This window comes from Lathyrus oleraceus, chromosome 3 (assembly GCF_024323335.1).
Source record: "Lathyrus oleraceus cultivar Zhongwan6 chromosome 3, CAAS_Psat_ZW6_1.0, whole genome shotgun sequence".
NCBI classification, from domain to species: Eukaryota; Viridiplantae; Streptophyta; class Magnoliopsida; order Fabales; family Fabaceae; genus Lathyrus; species Lathyrus oleraceus.
Genome location: NC_066581.1, coordinates 11,597,469 through 11,616,326, shown reverse-complemented (window position 1 = coordinate 11,616,326; position 18,858 = coordinate 11,597,469). Strand labels below are relative to the sequence as shown.

The 18,858-nt window shown below is 34.2% G+C and overlaps 1 protein-coding gene and 1 long non-coding RNA gene across 8 annotated transcripts in view; one reads left to right on the top strand and one right to left on the bottom strand.

Annotated features, from left to right (window-relative positions):
• Window positions 1-18,536, bottom strand: part of LOC127132118 (histone-lysine N-methyltransferase ATX3) — a 51,863-nt gene extending 33,327 nt beyond the window's left edge. The window contains exons 1-23 of one of the 7 annotated variants that reach the window (XM_051060989.1): window positions 17,542-18,535; window positions 17,381-17,436; window positions 17,112-17,280; window positions 16,511-16,618; window positions 16,342-16,410; window positions 16,179-16,247; window positions 15,984-16,075; window positions 15,792-15,890; window positions 15,408-15,543; window positions 15,071-15,143; window positions 14,821-14,920; window positions 14,562-14,686; window positions 13,345-13,490; window positions 12,938-13,042; window positions 12,691-12,755; window positions 12,390-12,603; window positions 12,121-12,204; window positions 11,974-12,024; window positions 11,764-11,853; window positions 11,568-11,654; window positions 6,783-6,860; window positions 6,518-6,624; window positions 6,276-6,363 (exon numbers count right to left, since the gene is read on the bottom strand). In XM_051060989.1, the coding sequence (XP_050916946.1) occupies window positions 6,276-6,363; window positions 6,518-6,624; window positions 6,783-6,860; window positions 11,568-11,654; window positions 11,764-11,853; window positions 11,974-12,024; window positions 12,121-12,204; window positions 12,390-12,603; window positions 12,691-12,755; window positions 12,938-13,042; window positions 13,345-13,490; window positions 14,562-14,686; window positions 14,821-14,920; window positions 15,071-15,143; window positions 15,408-15,543; window positions 15,792-15,890; window positions 15,984-16,075; window positions 16,179-16,247; window positions 16,342-16,410; window positions 16,511-16,618; window positions 17,112-17,280; window positions 17,381-17,436; window positions 17,542-18,360 (3,030 nt within the window). In that variant the 5' untranslated portion in view covers window positions 18,361-18,535. Of the gene's footprint in view, window positions 1-6,116; window positions 6,625-6,782; window positions 6,861-10,700; window positions 11,230-11,567; window positions 11,655-11,763; window positions 11,854-11,973; window positions 12,025-12,120; window positions 12,205-12,389; window positions 12,604-12,690; window positions 12,756-12,937; window positions 13,043-13,344; window positions 13,491-14,561; window positions 14,687-14,820; window positions 14,921-15,070; window positions 15,144-15,407; window positions 15,544-15,791; window positions 15,891-15,983; window positions 16,076-16,178; window positions 16,248-16,341; window positions 16,411-16,510; window positions 16,619-17,111; window positions 17,281-17,380; window positions 17,437-17,541 lie in introns of those variants that run through there. The other 6 variants (XM_051060988.1, XM_051060987.1, XM_051060986.1 and 3 more) reach the window with 6 other exon arrangements.
• LOC127132121 (uncharacterized) lies at window positions 2,132-4,826 on the top strand. The gene is made up of 5 exons (XR_007806613.1): window positions 2,132-2,315; window positions 2,415-2,453; window positions 3,960-4,028; window positions 4,121-4,210; window positions 4,337-4,826. It is a non-coding gene; the product is annotated as an uncharacterized LOC127132121 (long non-coding RNA).
• Window positions 18,537-18,858: the final 322 nt, after the last annotated feature.

Sequence of the window (18,858 nt, the reverse complement as noted above, 5' to 3'; positions counted from 1 at the left end):
AATTTTGCTATAAATCCATGCAATTCTTCACTATTAGTATTAAAAACATATGAAACTGATGATAAAATTGCATGATGACTAAGTGTCACCAGACGACGACCAAAATAACACACGGAGATGAAACTATATAAAGATATAAACCACTTGTTTATAAAAAAAAAGAAAAAAGTGATGTATTTAGGTGGTTTCAAATAAAAAAATTAGCTCAAATGACTCCTCTGAAAAGAAAGAAGGGAGAAAATAAGTAAAAGGAAGATACAAGTGAACGAGGTTTTAAATTGTATTATGCAGATACTTTATATAATTTTTTTATTAATTCTTTCTTTTTTCTCGGAATCCGAAAACACTAAAACAAAATATATATTTATACGATGTTAAAATTTAAAGTTGAAATATTAGTGTTATAATATGTATTGTCTACTAGTAAATCTTTAAATATAAGAAAATCTTGAGAAGTTATACCATCCCTTTCAAAAAAATAATTGTAAAATGTTAGTTATATATTTATCAACACAACCTTAACTATTTTACCTCTTTTTCTATAATTTACATAAATATTATGATGCAATCATAAATAAACTATATTTTTTTAAGAATAAACCTATAAAAACAACATCATATTAATAAATTTATTACTACTTCATATTAGGCATGATAGCCTAAATTTATCTCGACTTTGACGAAAAATTCTCTTTTTAACTAAATGGAGAGGCATATTTTCTTTGATATTCAAAATTTAGGTTAAAGATGAGTGGTGATATGGGACACAAATTCAAACTTTAATGGGAAATAAATGCAAGGTTTTGGGAGGTGGTGTAAGTGGAGGGAATGAGGAGATGGAATCTGCCCAAGTCTCGTTGTCAACGCTAGTCCTAGTAGCCCTATGCACATGAACTTTCCAAGTAAAATGTTAGTTTGATTAAACCCTCACGAGTTGACTTGGTGGCGAAGACCTAAAATCTAAGAGTGTGTTTTTATCAAGATCTCAAGTTTGAATCTCTTTTTGCTAATGAACAATGAGATTAATCCCCAGAGTTAGTCGTTCCTTGGATCAGATATCAAGTTTTTAAAAGAAAAAAATCGATTTGATTGAGTTGTTACGACAAATGTTGAACTCGAGATCCCTTATGTAACCATGGACTAATCTTATTATGCGACCCTCTTCTTTTCTTCCTTTTTTTGTCATGTAATAAATTCTCCATCATGCATTAGTTATTACTCGAAAATGCACGACTACTCTCATGGCGAGGAATTCAATTATGACTGGAGTTATCGTGCCACCAGTTGAAATTTTGTAATTGTTTACAACAACCAATTCATGATCATTATTTCCTATTGTGCTATTTTCATTTAAGTTTCTCGTAAATGTGGACTTAGTCCCAATATTTTCCAAATCGTCGTTGAAATAAATAGGGGAATATGCATTAATGCTTTACAACTTCTTACTCCATTGTGGAGTAGGTCGTTATAGTTGTCTCATAGATCCTGTGTAGGTCCCACCCTTATCTGAGTTAGTTTCCCCGCCATTTGTTTCATGCGTTTCTTGCTTGTAGCTCGCGCATACCTTCAACTGAAGATTGGAGTTCTAAAGCCTCACGCACCGTTATTATCAGTTTCAAACAACATAGGATAAAACTTTTTTGAGTGTCTAAGTCTATCACGTCTAAAGCATAAAGTGTTGAGTCTTTCATATTTAATCTAACAAAATACAAATCACCATTTTACTGATAAACCTTATGTCGGGTCTTCAATGACTCCCTCATTTTTACACCGTCTTTGATGCACAAGTTTGTCATATGTCAGAATCATATTTTAGAAATTAACATGGCAAAAGTGTTATCCAACAACGTTTATCATAAATCCAATTGATAGATCATCTATTTAAATCTAAAAGAATGTGAGTTTGAATATCATCTTGATGAAATACGTGCAGAACATCGTTGCAGATCATTATTCTTTTGAGTTCGAGCGAAATAAAAATAACAAAACTCAAACTCAAAGTAATCCATTTGATCATTCAAAAGACCAAAGAACAAAACCCAAAATTCTTAAAATAAAAAAAATTCAAAATCAATATTAGAGAAAATAAAAATAACTTTTAATCTTGATGAGAAAAATAAATTTGGACCTGAAGTAAAAGTAGTGCATTTTGCGGAACCGGTGAGACCGGGCACAGTGAGAGTATATAAACTGTTAAAAGTCATTTGCCGTGTTCCTCTCCTTTTCACATAACCACCATTCCGATCCGATACAATGGAGGCGAAGCCTTCCTCACTTCTCTCTGCATCGATAATCTCAATCGATAACTTTCCTTGGTACAATCCTATATTTTTTTCGTTTTCTCTCAATTTTGTGTATTGTTTAGAGGCTGTGAAGTTTATGAGATTTTAACCTAAGTTTTCAAACTGTTTCAGGTGATGATGATGCTGTTGTTACGATTTCTAATTTCACTTGTAAGATCATTTCTCATTCTCTCCTTGATTGTAATTAACTCAATTTTGGTTAATTATTGTATATCTTAATCTTAATTCTGAACTATTATGAGAAAGTTAGGATTTAATAATGAATCACTAATAATTTTGTAATGAAATTGAATTTTAGGGATCTCAATTATTTAATATTGGTTCTTCTTTGATCTACCAGGACTAATGTGATTTGATATTCTTAATTTTAGGGACATTTCCGAAATTTTGTTAGTTTCATGCAAGCCCAATTTTAGGGCTAAATTGGTGATTCCGGTTGATTGATGATTTTTGTGTGTTTTGAGTACTAGCTGTTATCTTGTTCATTGTTATATTATTGTGAGTGAACATGCAAATTGATCGGTGAAGTTGTAAGTTGAAGTTGTAATCATCTGTCAAAATAGTCTTGAGTTTTTGAGAATTGGCAAATACATCAATGAAATTGTACAAAGTCAGTTTAAAATAATCCCTATATCATCTTTTATTGTTAGAGACTATGATGTAACAAGTTAGTTGGGTATGTTGGCTCTCCAAGTTGATCCCAAATCTATTCTATGAAAATTTAGGGAATGTTTAAATTGGTGGTATGGAATGAAATGCAATGGAGTGGTAAATAATGTGATTTCATTGTATGGATTTGCAAAAAATGTATAGAGCGAAGTGGAACATGATGGAATCTATTCCATCCTATTCCATTTAGTCCTTCAATTTTCTCCGTTCAGTCAAATTATAAAAAATAGACAAATAATAGAATGGAATCTATGTTCCATTCCGCTCCACTCCATTCCATCATGTTCCATTCCGCTCTACTCCGTTCTATTTCATCTATCCAATTTTAAAAGACTAATTTGCCGGTAATTAGTCCTTGCACAATTGCAATTACTAATAAATTTGTCTCCAAGTTGATGTGTGTATAAGTAAAATTCATGGACAATAGACAACTTTATCCCTAGTGAAGTGGCATTTATTTGAGATAAATTAATGTGACATTATTTAGATCAATTAATGTGACATGTCCACTTAACGCGCCAAGTCATAGCGCCAAGTCGTAGCCTCTAACGGAAAAAGTTAACCTAGAGACTATCTTGAGTGACATTTTACAATTTCAGGGATGAATTAACTAATTCAAAAAATAAGAAATAAATTTGGTAGAGTTTCTTAGTAGTAATCAGTTCTTTGTTAGCTGCTGATGTTATCTTTATGCTCTTCTGGTATTTAACTTTGGTTGGATCGCTGTCGTGGCACAAGAGAAAGTTAAAAATGTAAAATTTTCCATTCAGCCCTAACTTTAATTTTTGATAAATGATAATTGATACAATAAATTCAAAAATAGAATAGTTCGGTGTTCTGCTAAATAACAAAGATTATATAGCCTAAAGCCCTAAACACATTGTAACAACCACAGTGAATAGACACACCAGACAAATATGTCAGCACATCCCAAAGTACTTGTGTACATAATAAATTTCAGCATCTCAATACTTATTATTGGAACAGGCCATTTGAGGATCTGACTAAGGAAGATTTTTCGCACGATGAATCAACGAACAAGAGAAAACGTTCCAGGTTAGAATTTCATATTCATTCAGTTTGTGCAAATACAATTGAATGTTGTCCTTGTTGGTTATGAATTTATGAATGGAATCTTGTTATTCCAGGGATTGGAATCCAAATAGAGCATGGCAGAAGTTGTTTGAGTTGGATGGCCTAATCTCACTAATCAGATCCAACCAACTGGCTGGAAGAAAGTATACGGGGAAACCCATCTGCAAAATATTTACACTAAAGCATTATAATTTATACTATTATGTTTATCATTTGATACTGGTTTCACTCAAAATTTATATTTTTCTATAATCTACTTGAAATAACAGTTGTCTGGATGAAGGAGCAGAGATAGCCCAAATCACATCTTTTAAAGGGTGTATACTATTGGCGACATAAAGGTTTCAGGTACTATGCTAAGTTGCTCTCTACGTAGTGAAATTTCCAACGCGAAGTGCCTTCTAGGAAATTTGACTCGGCAACAAGCCTTTTAGGAAACTTAAGAGGCTTGTGGCCTGTGGGCATTTAGGAGGTTTGCAGACCCTCAAAATTTTGTAGTCAAGGGAATTTTTCCTATTTTCTTCTATTAAATCTTAAATCTTTTTTGGTTTAATTTTCAAATAACTTTTTCATGAACTTCTACAACTTATTCTTTCATTAATTTTTTAACTTTCATTATCTTTAGGATCTGTATTTTTCACTCATCGAATTACATCTTCTGAAATAGATTGAGCCATAGATACCAATGTGAAGATTATTGCATTACTAATCAAAAGCAACGTATATGTTCTTTAATGAGATGTGTATTTTTTCCATCAATCTCTTTTTTTCTACTCATTCCTTTCTCACTAATTTTTCTAAGTTATGATGTCGATATAATTGTAATTTATTTGAAAAGATTTTTTTGAACGGCTATTTGAAAAGATGTTTGAAAGTAATAACTATTTGTCATCTTCCAAGGGTTGCTTTGGAATTCTACGGTATATCTAAATGTCTTTTTTCTTCTTTTTTTATAATTTTATTTTATTTGATCTATGCAATTTTTGTGTTATTGTATTAAATATTTTCATTATGTCAATACTAATTTTTTGGACACGTTTTTCTCAACTTAATAGTTTAAAAATTATGGATTACATCTTCTGAAATATGCTGAGCTGTAGAAACTAATGTGTAGATATCAAAACAAATCTTTAGGTTTTTCAACGAGGTATGTATTTCTTTCACTATATTTTCTATTCATTCTTTTCCCTTTGACTTAGTGTATTTTTTATAAATTTTATTTCATTTTGTCTATTCTATGTGTAAGTGTTCTAAATATTTTTATTGTGTCAATATGCTTTGGAATACTATTATAAGGTAATATTTAAATCTCTGTTTTCCTTATGTTGATATATTTGTAATTATTAGACTCTTTTTAAATTTGATAGTTAAGAAATAGGGAAAATAGTATTTTATCCAAAAGAAAGAAAAATAGTAGGCGGAAGGTTGGTGCGATAATTGTTTTAAAAAAATAGGAGAATAAAAAATAATAAAATTGTAATTAAACTAATTCTTTAATCAAAATTCTACACCATAGTTGATATATCTAGAATAACAATTACAGTGTTAACTAATAGAAATTATAGAAATCTTTTAGCGTAGAAATTAATTTGAAATAGTCATACTTAGGGTTGTCCAAATAACTGATTAGAACCAAACCCAACCATGAACTGAACCAAACCAAACCACTTTTAAAATAACCAAACTAGTAGTTATATTAATTGTGAACCAAAGTGTGAACACTGCATCTCACTGACCAAACTTTCTATGTCTCTGGTTCAGTGACCTATTACTAACAGGGAATTTATCCATCTTCTGCAACTCACACAGAAATAAAGTATAGTGCACCAAACCACTGAATCAGTTTGGTTTGGTTGGGGTGATATATCCATCTTCTGCAACTCACAACAGAAATAAAATATAGTGCACCGAACCACTAACTCAGTTTGGTTTGGTTGAGGTGAAATGATTGCAGTTCGGTTCGGTTTTCTCAAATTGAATTTGTGATTTAATTTGGTTTGGTTCGGTTCAATTTTCTCTTAAAATCAAACTATTATCACAAAATTGAAATATTTTAAATAAATATTTTAATCAAACCCAGCCGGGTAGAATATCCAGTAATAAATAGTGATGTACAAATTAAAAAACTACAATCTCAATGGACAAATATTTCCAGGAAGGTTTGGATATTTATCCACTGGCAGAAACAACGTGAAACCAGTAACCAACCTAGTTTATAAATTTTCTGCATTTGGGGGTTCTGCAGCGACAGGGAATCTTGATTTCTTCCACATCTTTGTCATGCGCGTAGTCATATCTGTGGCAACATTGAAATGGAAAAGATAAAGTCAGAAAAAAAAAAGACTTCATTTCTGATCCAGAAAGAATGCCTGCAGTTGCATGACAGAGCCCAATATGCAAGGTTGTTTGCATGCATAACACATGAAAAATATATATACTTCAAACCGTACGTTAGTTCTTCACCAGCTGAAACATTGGTTTTGGCAATAAGAACAATCACGCTCTCCTGATCCTGATCACTCAAACTCATAATCCTTGCAAAGCAGTTTGGCATGCACTGCAACAATCACATTGATTCATTATTGTCATCAGAAACATAAAACATTTGTAATGTAAAACTAACATTTGTGCCATTATTTTTTCTGTCCTTTATCAGCATTGTAGAGGAAATGAAGTACTAAAAAACCAAGATAGGATTAAGTAGAAACAACTTACAGAATGGTTTATAAGACGTGCAATGTTTCCCTTATTTGTTGCATCTATTACCACTTCTTTTTTACTTATCGTGAACAGCTGCATAATATATTTCATTTGGTATTAAGATCAAAAGTATAATGAATCCAAATGAAACATGATAGAGTTTTGCATGACCCTATAAAATATATACTACCTGGTTTATTTTGAATTGGAAAACAAACATCACTTTTGAAACTTAGGACTTGGATTCATATAGAAATCATTCTTTTATAAAAGCAAAACGATATCAATTAACAGAAAACATGGAATCCATACAAACAGTTTGATAAACATGGTAAGGGATGCTTCCCACCCATGTTCAGACCCCAGATCTCTAGCTTGACCAACAAGCTTATAGGCAGCAGCAGCATGCTTTCACCTTCTAATACTTAGCACGGATTCACTTTCCAACTGAGACGAGATTCTCACAGACAAGGACAATTAGATCAATATAGCTGCAAGTTGTAAGGATCTATTTGTGCAATTAATAAGCATCAGATTCAATAATTACTTTGTTGAGGTTCCGGGCCACCACCTTGTACCCAATGCCTCAGCTAGAACAGGGGACAGCTCTGTTTTCTCAAACTTTGTGGGAACAAAACTGACTTGATCTTCAAAATTACAATTCAGAACTCCCCAACCCGAACAAGTGTTTTCAAAACAGCTTGCTTCTACATCTATCTTTGCTGATCCACAGCTTGGAGGGACTTAATTACCTTGAGATTGGGCACAATAGCTTTGCTCCAGGGAATCTCTATGGGGTTAAAAACGGACCTGTTGAAAACAGTATGATTCCTGGGTTTCATAACTTCCAAAAGGCATATGCTGAACATTTGATTTGCTAACTGATCTTATCAGATTAGCCACTGAAGCAGCCAAGAGTTGAGGTTCATACGATGAAGAACATGGAAACCCAATTGAGAACAGAACTACACCATCTTAATTACATGACAATGCAAAAAAAGGCAGTCTTGGCTTTCCTCAGCAATTCTAGTTTAACCAAGGTTAATATTTTCTTATTGAAATACATGAGATATAAAATAGGAGTCATACTGCTTTTTTTAATGCCGTTATAGCATTTTGGAGGTACAACGCAATGACTCTAGAGGAAATATTTTCTCTAAGGAATCAACATTCGACTTCTATGTTTTGTTTCATAAAAGAAAAAAATTGGAGGAAAGATGTCATGCTAATTGGTTGTTATCACATACAAGTTCTATATGACCATCCTCATCAAAACGTAGCTCTCGTAGTAAATGTTTCAACCATACGAGAGCACATGTAGCATGAGCCATATTTCGATACTCAGCGTTTGTACTCGATCGGGCAACAACAATTTACTCTTTCAAGTAATCGAATTTCCACTCAAATAAAATAACCAGAATTCAAACAGCATTCCAATGATCGTCAATGAAAACAAATTCCAAGTGCTCTTTTGATGTACTTAAGAATTCAAACGACAGTCACATGGAGGCTTAATGAATTGACTTATGACACTAACTAGAAAGATATGTTTGGTCTTGTTAGGGTGAGATAAATTTATTTTTCCACTAAGATATGTTTGGTCTTGTTAGGGTGAGATATATTGATTTTTCCACTAGTCTCTGCCATCTACCTGGATCATAATAGGGCTCCCCCTCATTTACAATCTATAAGACTCGTCTCTTCTAAAATATCAAAGGCATATTTTCTCTAAAAAATAGTAAAACCCGACTTTGATTGAACAACCTTAATTCCAAGAAAGTAACACAAAAGACCCAAGTCCTTCATCTGAAAGCTTTGAAAGAATTGTTATTTCAATGCTTTGATATTTTCATGATCATTGTCTATAATCATAATGTCATCAATATAAACCACGTTATAGATATATTTATTTGATGGTGAGCACTTAAGAAAGACTGGATGATCTAATTCACAACTAATTATCCCAAACTTTTGTAGAACTTTGCAGAATCAACCAACCCATGCACGAGGTGATTCTTTCATGTCATATTAGGACTTTTGTAATATGCATACCAACCTACGACCCATGAGTAACAAATACAGGAGATTGCTTCATATAAATATCTTCTTCCAAGTCATCATAAAAAAAACATTCTTGATATCCAGTTGAAATAAAGGTCAACATTTTATGGGAGCCATAGATATGAAGAGACGAATAAATGTCATTTTTACAATGGGTGAAAAGGTATCATTGTAATCATGATCATAGACCTGAGTATAGATTTGAAGTATAGCCTTTTGTAACTAATTGAGCCTTTAATCAATCAACATGTCCATTCTAAAGTCATCATCTCATTAATCGTGGCTTGTTTCCATTCTTAATGAGATAATGTTTCATGAATTATCCTAAGAACTAAGACCGATGAAAGAGTAGAAACAACAACTAAGTTTGAAGAAGACAATCGATGGTAACCCATAAAGTTGTAAATATCATAAGGATTATAAGTAAATTTGTTGCCTTTACAAAGAGCAATAGGTAAATCAACAAAAGACCAGAACAAGATGCACCGCATCAAGAGAAGAAATTAGAACAATAACTTAATCACAAGAATAAGTAGAAGTAGTCTTTGGAGTAGAATCATTAAAATTAGAAGCAACGGTTTTTAGGGTTGAATCACTAGAATCAGAAGCATCAGCCTGGGAAGTTGAATCACTAGATTCAACGTGTGTTGTTTTTGGAGCTTCGTGTCGACACTCATAATTAATACTACAACAGTATGATCCAAGTTTACTATATGACAATGGAGAATTGTAAGTATAGATATATGACTCAAATAAAGGAATACATATCATCTGAGAAGTAGTGAAGAACTAGATGTATTAGGTGAAACAAAGGATAATGTATCCTAAAATAGAGTGACATCTCGAAAACATAAAACAATGTGTAGGTGGAGAATAACAATTATTGCCCCTTTTGAGTTCTAGAATAGTCAAGAGAAAAGATAGTAAACCAAACACGTATAACCGAACATGCGGATTGGGATAACATACGAGGAATCCTTAAGAAACAAGAATGAGTGGAATTTCTCTACTCGTACTAAGGATGGCATGTGGTTTATCAAATGATAGATGGTGAGAATATCATCACCCTAAATTTGAACAATTGAGAAAGTGAGTATTAATTGAAATCAAATTAAAAAGACAATTGAAATCTAAGATAAAGACAACAAAGGTGAAGGTTGACAAATAGACATGAGTTGTGCCTTACAACCATTTGCAAATGTAATATTGTGAGGTGTTTTAGATGGTGACAAGTTAGATAGAAATAAGACAACAAAAATGAAGCTTGGCAAATAGATATGACTTGGGTCTTACAACCATTTGCAAATGTAATGATGTGAGGTGATTTAGATGGTGACAAGTTAGATAGAAATAAGAGAGGGTGTGCCAACTACTCAATTTGAAGAACCAAAATCTAAAATCAATCATCCACGTAATGACCGGAATGACACGAGATGAAACTTGTGGAACAATAGTATAATGACCGGAATGACACGAGATGAAACTTGTGGAACAATCATCAAACACGAGATGAACGGAGATGAAACTTGTGGAACAATCATCAAACAATGAAAAATAAATAAATCAAGTGTAAGCAAAAAAGAAAACTCTTTGACGACAACAGACTTGTAAGGTTGTAAGGTGGGGGTGCCTTCAATTATTGGATCTTGAGTTCAAAACTGACTTGCAAAATGAGGAATAATCCTACTTATAAATATATGTTCATTTTTATATTGTATGACGTAAGACTCTTAATATATCATCTCATGGGTTAACATATCATCTCATGACGAACATCTAAAGAGTGAATATAAATATTTGATGGTCCAATAGCGGAAATGTAATAGTAGATGTCACAACGAATATTGAATTAGGCTCTCATACCAACTGATATCAATTTGAATTTGAATACTTTCTTATTGATAGAAAATGTTTGACACCTATTTATATACATGAGAGATATAAACTAAATAGAAATGTAATTATGTCATAATCTCAAAGAATACTAACAAATCACAATACCATAACTATCTCCTGAGGAAATTTTGAACACAGTTAGAAACTTGAACTCTTCCAAATATTCTTCATTAGTCCATGACTTGTTGCAGAGGAAGCTTGACGAAGATTCATATTCTTTTCCTCACAGAAATTTTGAACACAGTTAGAAACTTGAACTCTCCCAAATATTTCATTAGTCCATGACTTGTTGCAGCGGACGCTTGAGGAAGATTCCTATTCTTTTCCTCATAGATCAAACGGTAAGCAGATCTAACAGATTATTCCCTAACCCTTTTCCCAATCCAATGATTTTATATTTTCAGGAAGCCCCAATCCTCCACACAGCGCAATTGGTCCAATCCTACCAAGGAGGTTCCAATCGCAATTCCCAATTTCCCTAGCTAGGAAATCTAGTTTTCCCTATCTTGGACGGAGAAAGGAATATAAGGAGCCAACTCTTATATTTCGAACAAATTAAAAATGCAATCAAATTGATTATATTTCTGCCCTTATAAAATTGAAGACCCATTTAGAATTGAAACAAAAAATGATCTATCTATAATGCTATGAACTCTTAGAATATTTTTTCAAATCATTAAATTTTACAAATCATTTGAATTATTATATTTTCAACATTATGCACACATGGTTTGATTTAGCGTCTAATGAAGTTCCATTTTCTACTATACAAACAAAATATGAAGTATCACACGATAAGTGACAAGTACAGATTGATATCTCAAACAATTTAACGAGACTCACATAACAATCTTTGCCTTCTAACAGGTGTCTGGCTTCCCTCGAATCCTCAAGACTACCCCTTATTTGCTCACCACGATACTCAACAACCTGCAGAGAGGCACATGAAGAATGAACATGTAGTTCATCAGAGAAAAAACTATAGCAGTATTTATTTTACACTTCAGTGACCATCTTAAGTTAATATGAAATGTGTTACCATCTCCCCTTCTTGCAAATCTCTACGAGCAAAGAGGCCCCACCCTTGGATAGCTGATTTCCCAAGGCAAACTCTATAGTTTTCCGTTTTCTAAAACCCAAAAACATAAAATGTTAAATGAATCAAAAAAGAAATAAAGAGACATTATTTTATTTCAAAATAAAAAATGGAAATGAAATTTAACTTTGGAAATTTGAGATATTAACTGACCTGCAGGTGGTGAAGGCGTTCCTTAAATGAAGAAAATACTCCGGCAGCATCCTATCACAGTACAAGATTAGAACTAAGAGTTTTCGATCAAAAAACAAAAAAGTTGAAGTGGTACATTCATAGTTCAGAGCACCAAAACAAGATTACCGTGCTGCGGTTCAATTGAGTTATTGCACTTAAAGAATGAATGTTTGGCCCCCCAAGCAAGTGAATTATTGGTGCACCATCCTTCTGGCATATAGGAGAAATTGTAATTGAACAAGACCAAATTTAAGAGATTAGAAAATAATCTATTACATAGGTTTTGATGCAGTAGAAAACCCCAAGTGCCTATGCATGATTTCAAAGCAGAAGCCTAGAGAAGTTGATAACTTAATATAAAATTATGGCCATAATAGTATGTGTTAAATTTGTACCTTATTGGGAGACTTTCTGTAAACACGACACCTGGCCGCAGAGCGTAACTCAACCTCATAACTTTCAGAAGCCAGAGGTTCAAGGAGTTCTATACTATTTGATGAAATAAGGTTTGACCCTCTATTGCGTCCCCTGTGATTTTGAAGCGAAGTTCTTGGAAAGATTGCCCTTGGGGGTGGATACACAAACACTCCTGAATCTGGATTTGGAACCCTAAAATGAAATTAAAATATAAAAACCGTTTTCCAAAAGAAAACATGGAAAATAAGGTTAGCATAATTTGAAGACCAGGTCTCAAACCTGTGAACTGCACAAAATATTGAGTTCTTTATTACTTGAGTTCCCTTCTTCATTGTAGTACGCACCTGTACATTTAAACATTATCAACATATTTTCCCAGCAGTGGTTGTAATAGCTATCTACATGTTTACTAATTTATGGACATAAAATGACTGCTTCCCTCAAAAGAAAAGAGCAAATTAGGAAAAAGTAGCAGCTTCAGATCAAGGACCAGTTTAAATTTATGTAAATGGATCGTCATACTTACTGTCATGCTATATCCCATTCTTGATGCACACATCGCATGAAAATATGTATCACACTTACAACAACGTATACAGGAACCATGGCTTTGTTTACAAATCACGCAAGTCTGGCACCAACATAGACAAGAAACAGAGAAATAATGAATGTGAGAGTAAAAGTGTAACACATGTAGAAAAGGACTCTAATTACTTGAGTGGGAAGCCTTTTGTTTAAGTAATTTTGGGTGATAAAATAACTTCCGGGAATGGAATTACAAAAAATTGCCATGTTTTATCCCCCAAGAGAATTCATCTTGGGTGGTCATCAAAACAAGCATGCAAATTAGTTCATAGCTGCTGCTAGAAAGAATATTGCAAGCTAAAATCACCTGACAACAACTTTAAAGAAAACTTTAGCCCTATGACTTACCTTCAAAAAGGAATTAGGAGGAATCTTAAGGATTCCAGAAGCAGGTTCCATTGCCTTTTCGTCTTCGAAAGAAACTTCAGGCTGAAACCAAGCGCATGTTACATGAACCCACAGCAACTCAACATCAGTTGGCTTTAATGCACCACCTGCAAAGAATTTCCCCCATATTATAAAAGCAAATTGACAATGGATGACAAATATAACTGCTACAGAAAAACTAAAAGGGGGAAAAGGCCATTTAAATGTTAAGGGAACAATGCTACGACTTCAGCATGAGCCAAACACAACTTTTAAGCACACTGTGAATTATTTATAAGTTCATCGAAGCACTACTATAAGTTCTTATATAATAAAATAAGAACAAATAAGTACTTCAAGATACCCCAGAAACATATTTGCATGAGGCATATAAGTCAATTCTCCATAACCACCTAAAAATGGCCTGAATGGATTGCATGCATACATTGGTTAGCAATGTTGTCGATGGCGAATGGCGGAGAGTCAAAATCCCACCATACCAACTGTAACGTCTCAGACTGCTTTCAGGATTACCGACTAACCCCACAAATCAACACGGATCTTTTCAGCATGCTTTTTCCTCACTCATACGCTTTCCGAGAAACTTCACAGAAGGTCACTCATCCAAATACTACAACAAGTCAAGCACACTTAACTATGGAGTTCTTATTTGTTAGGTCACCGAAGCTGGTGGACATGTAAAATCCAAGGCTAGAGAGGACATAGAGTGGTTATACGTAACACCCGAGGGTGACGGAGTGGTTGTCGGTGCACGAGGTATGACAATGAGTATTGTCATGTCTCGTGCACCGGCAACCACTCTCTCACCCTCGGATGTTACATATAACCACTCTCTGCCATCTCCAGCCTCGGGTGTTACACCAACCGCTTTGCGGCACCATTATAGCGGATCATGACAGAAAAACCTGCAATATCGGTCGATATTTACCATCCGGCGAGCCCAAAAACCGCCATGTATATCCGTCATAGCGGCCATGGTGCCGCTATATGATAACACTGTTGGTTAGTACATGATAAAGTCAATGCAATCGGTATATGAATGAAAAATTGACCCCATTTCTTACTGAAGAATTATTGGGCTGGATCCAGAGGTTACTACCTTCCTGAAGAATCTGGTATGATGTAACAATACTGCAAAAACAATCAGACCAAAGAAATATTAAATGTAGATGACATGCCTTTAACTGGACAGAGGCAACACTCTCTTTCTACATCAGGAGTTTCACAGACTCTGCAAACCCAGGAATTAAAATCTTGGACCTGCCTTGCCCCATAGCACTCTTGGTGGACTACAATTTGGCACCTGCACAATGAACAAGTGCACATGAAGTAAATGACTTTTGATTTTTTAAAGTTTTGCAAATCAAAAACAGAGTTTTAACATATCTATAATAACTCTACAACTAGGGGTGAAATCATGAATGATGATTAAAGCACCTGTTACAGATGATAATTTTGTTAACGTCTTCGTCTTCAATCAATCTGCATATCGCACATCTCTCTGTTGTCCATTTTGCATAAACTGGCTCATACTTCTCTGAGACAATAAAGTAAAGTAAGTGAAGTTTCTCCATTTCAAAAATGTATTCAAGAGAAAACATGAGAGTGCAATGTACCATAAGACCTTATCACATTAAAGAAAAGAAAGCTTTGGCAATGTAAAAGTCCATATGAAACACATGCTTACCTTGCAAAAAGGAAAGCACCTGTTTCTGATCTAATTGCGAGGGAATTCCAGCTTGGGAATTGTGTTCCGTGATCTGAATAAATTTGTATAGTTATTTAAAAAAAGAGAAAGAAGAACAAAAGTAATATGGAAATACGAAGACATGATCCACACACATTTGACATTGCAGGACTATATCTTTATACTTCAAATTTGGAGAAGTTTAGGGGAAAAAGTGATGCGGACGGAATAAAAGCAATATTAACCATTCTACCTGACAGTTAATACAAAACCGGCAGAAACACAATCCACCAGAAAGATTTGTCACGCATCTAATCTAGCAAGATATGACACATACCCATTTTATTAGCGGTTGCATTGTGCCTTCCACTTTCACACTGAGTCTCCATTTTTTGGCTCTGCAACCCACATGTCGTTCCCATTCAGGCAATGCCTGCTTCTTTGACCCACATGAGCCACACCCGCACATAACTCTAGTACAAATTAATAAAGAAGGTACATGAAATTCTTTTTGAATGATGTAATAGTTAATCAGCTAATTTCTTTTATTGGTTTGGAAAAAGATTTAGTCAATAAAGTGTGATAGTTGTAACAAAGAGAGATAAAAAGGAAGGGAAAAAAGGGGGGTGGGGTAAGAAAGAGTCAAAGATATGGAGGGGGAGTCAAAATATTGTAATTCGGCTGTCAAACCCTATAATGTAAAAAAATTTTGAACGCTTACTGATGAAGCCTTGGAAAGTAAATTCCTTTCATGTGATTGCACACCACCGCTAGCGTTTCAGGTAACACGGGTTTTTGGTTTTTCTCTACTGATCTGTCCCTAAAAAAAGAACATCAGATTCAAAGAATTAAGTCAGATGCTGAATGCCTCTACAAGTATGTGAAAAGGAAGTAATAGATAACTACTACGTACTTTATTTTTGATTCGCTTGTTTGTGCTGCTGGTAATTTACATTCCGTCTTTCCCTTGCAGTCTGGGCAATGGTAATCTATATTTCCCAGTTCCTGCATCAGGTAGCCCGTCAGTACTATTTTGGACCAGGGGCATCAAACAAGCACAAGAATAGTGAAAAGAGAGATGTAGGATCATGTTAACATGATAAAATACCTTGAAAAGTTTGCTTGAAATTTTGGCACACTCAGCATGCACCCAAACATTACAACCGTCACAGCATACCTAACTCAAAATTGTTCAGCCACATAAGATCTCAAAATTTTGATTATATGTGAAACAAACTTAAGTTAAATCAAGCAGAAGAGTAGAATCTCACCCAGTCGCCAGCATCTAAATGGTGCCAAATCCTTTTGCAAATGCCACAGTATTGTTTTGATTTAAGTAACTGAGAGAACAGAATCATAAGTGTTGTTGAGAATTAAATGTCAACAATAGATATATTTAGTCAAGAAAGTAAGACATCTTAAATGAATCATTCAGCGAACCTTTGCACAAGGTTTACAATAATGCTGAGGAGCACAGCTTGAATCCTTAACCTTCTTCATGGGTTTGCATGGCAACGTCAAACCACAGCCATAACAAAATATTATATCCTGCATAATTTATTCATTGGATAAAATTATGGAACTAACCAGAATCTATAAGATTTAAAAAAGAATTTCATTAGAAATTAGTGTCATCTCTCATACAATATTGAAAAAGATGAAAGACTTAAAATTAAAAGCACTTGCACTAAACAAGTATCAAAAGCGGGCCAAAAATACACACAAATCATTCTGGTATAGGCAATTAATTTAAACTCTTGATGTTTCATTCAATGGTCATAGGCAATTAATTTTTGTTCTACATTTCAATCCATGAGTTGTGTTCAAACATGATTTATATGACATTAAGACCCAGAAGCATGCAGTAACCAAATAAGATGCTTGAGCGTATATAGCCCTTACTCCATTCTACTAGGATAAATGTTTGAACAGTGTGTAGCCTCTGTCTCTACATCAATCTATATTCTGATAAACCGAACTTATAAATTCTCAGCATCTTTGTAAAGATAATTCGCAACACAGTGGAAAAAATTAAAATCACCTGGTCTTGGCAATGATATTCCTGACCAGCAAAGGAGCCCTCGCCCTCCACATTTTGCTGAGCTCTGGAATGAGGATCCAGAATGTCATTGTTAGCCAACATCGCTTCTTCCATTGCCTTCTGAAAGTCGCTGCGTTGGCTCTTATGCATTCGGGTCTGCCCCTGAAATCTAAACAAGTTAACTTTTAATACGAGCAAGTACAAGCCACAAGCCCAATATTCTTGCAAGGAGAACAACAACCAAAAATCATTCACACATGCATGCACACCTATCCATGAATTCCAAGAAGGGGAATACCATCCCTTGCTTCACCCACGCATAGTCCTGCCAAGTGACCATCATCAATTCATTAGATTTCAACATAAAACCACAATCAAAATAACTCATCCTTTATATTAAGTTGTTTGAAAAAGGAAAAAAAAAACTTACCCTTTGCTTTCCGTTGGAATAACCAAAAAACATAATACAAATTGCACCAGGAACACAGCGTCTGAGAACAGACTCAGGAGCTTGTGAGATGGGATCAATTACCACAGCAGGCCATACCAGATTACTACTCTTGCCATATTTTGCCCAAACCATATCACCCAAACCAAATTCCTCCAGCTCAAAAACCTCTTCCTCCTTTTTACCCTTTTCATCAAAACCATTTTCACTCTCTGCTTTAAATAAAAACAAACGACTCCCAGTAACAGTCGTTTTAATGCTCTTAAACGATTCAGCATTCTTGTCACAGCCAATTTCATCAAATCCACTATCACTCTCTGTTTTTGAATCACATTTGATTCCCTTCCCTTTTTTCCCAAATCCCATTCCAATGCCTCGCGAACTGTTACCAACTTCAATCCCTAATCCAGATGTTTTGATTCCTACTTTATTATTCTTCCTCGAATCAAACAGTACCGAATCATTGAACTTAGATGGAAGCTTTTGAACACGACCTCTCGATGATCGCAACATCGGAGGTGCTTCTCCAGTAACACCGTTCAACTCCATAGACGCCGAATTGGAATTGGGATTGAGATTGGAATGAACCTCACCACCACCGCCGCCATTGCAATTGAATCCTTCGGTGGATTCAGAGACAGAACCTCCGTTCAAGTCTTGGCTGTCACCGATTGAATTTAAGCAGTTATTCAGTTTGGGCTTCTTGTGAAGCGATGGAGATGCAGAGTCCTTGTCTTGTTCTTCTAGGTTAGTTCGCTTCAGATTCTGAACTTCAGATTTCAAATCACGCTTGATAGTCATCTTGTGATAGTGAGGAAGACGAAACCCTAGGTGAAGTGATTTTATGCTAAAATTCCCAAATCGAAAAATGTGTTGAAATGAGAGAAAAGAAAATAAGATAGGATGAAGCAGAAAAGAGTGAGACGCTGAAATTTGCAAAATTCAATAAAGTAGCCGGGGGGTTCTTTTGGCGGAAGCGGCAATTGGTTATTATTTTCTGAAATAATTTTTGGAAAGCTTCTAGATTTTTTAAATGACGGTTATTTGCTACAGTAATATTTTTGTACACATAATGATGCTGTCAACAACTATTATATTTTTATTAAATTAATTTAAATAATAACTAAATAACACAATTGAAATAATAGTAATATTTTTATATTAAAAAGTGAGAATGATACTCATTTTAAAATGACAGCCATTATTTGTTAAGATGACAGCCATTTTAAAATAAAGTTTTATTTTTGCGGTTTTGTTCTATTTAATTATTTATTTGAGATTTATTTTAAAAATCTATAT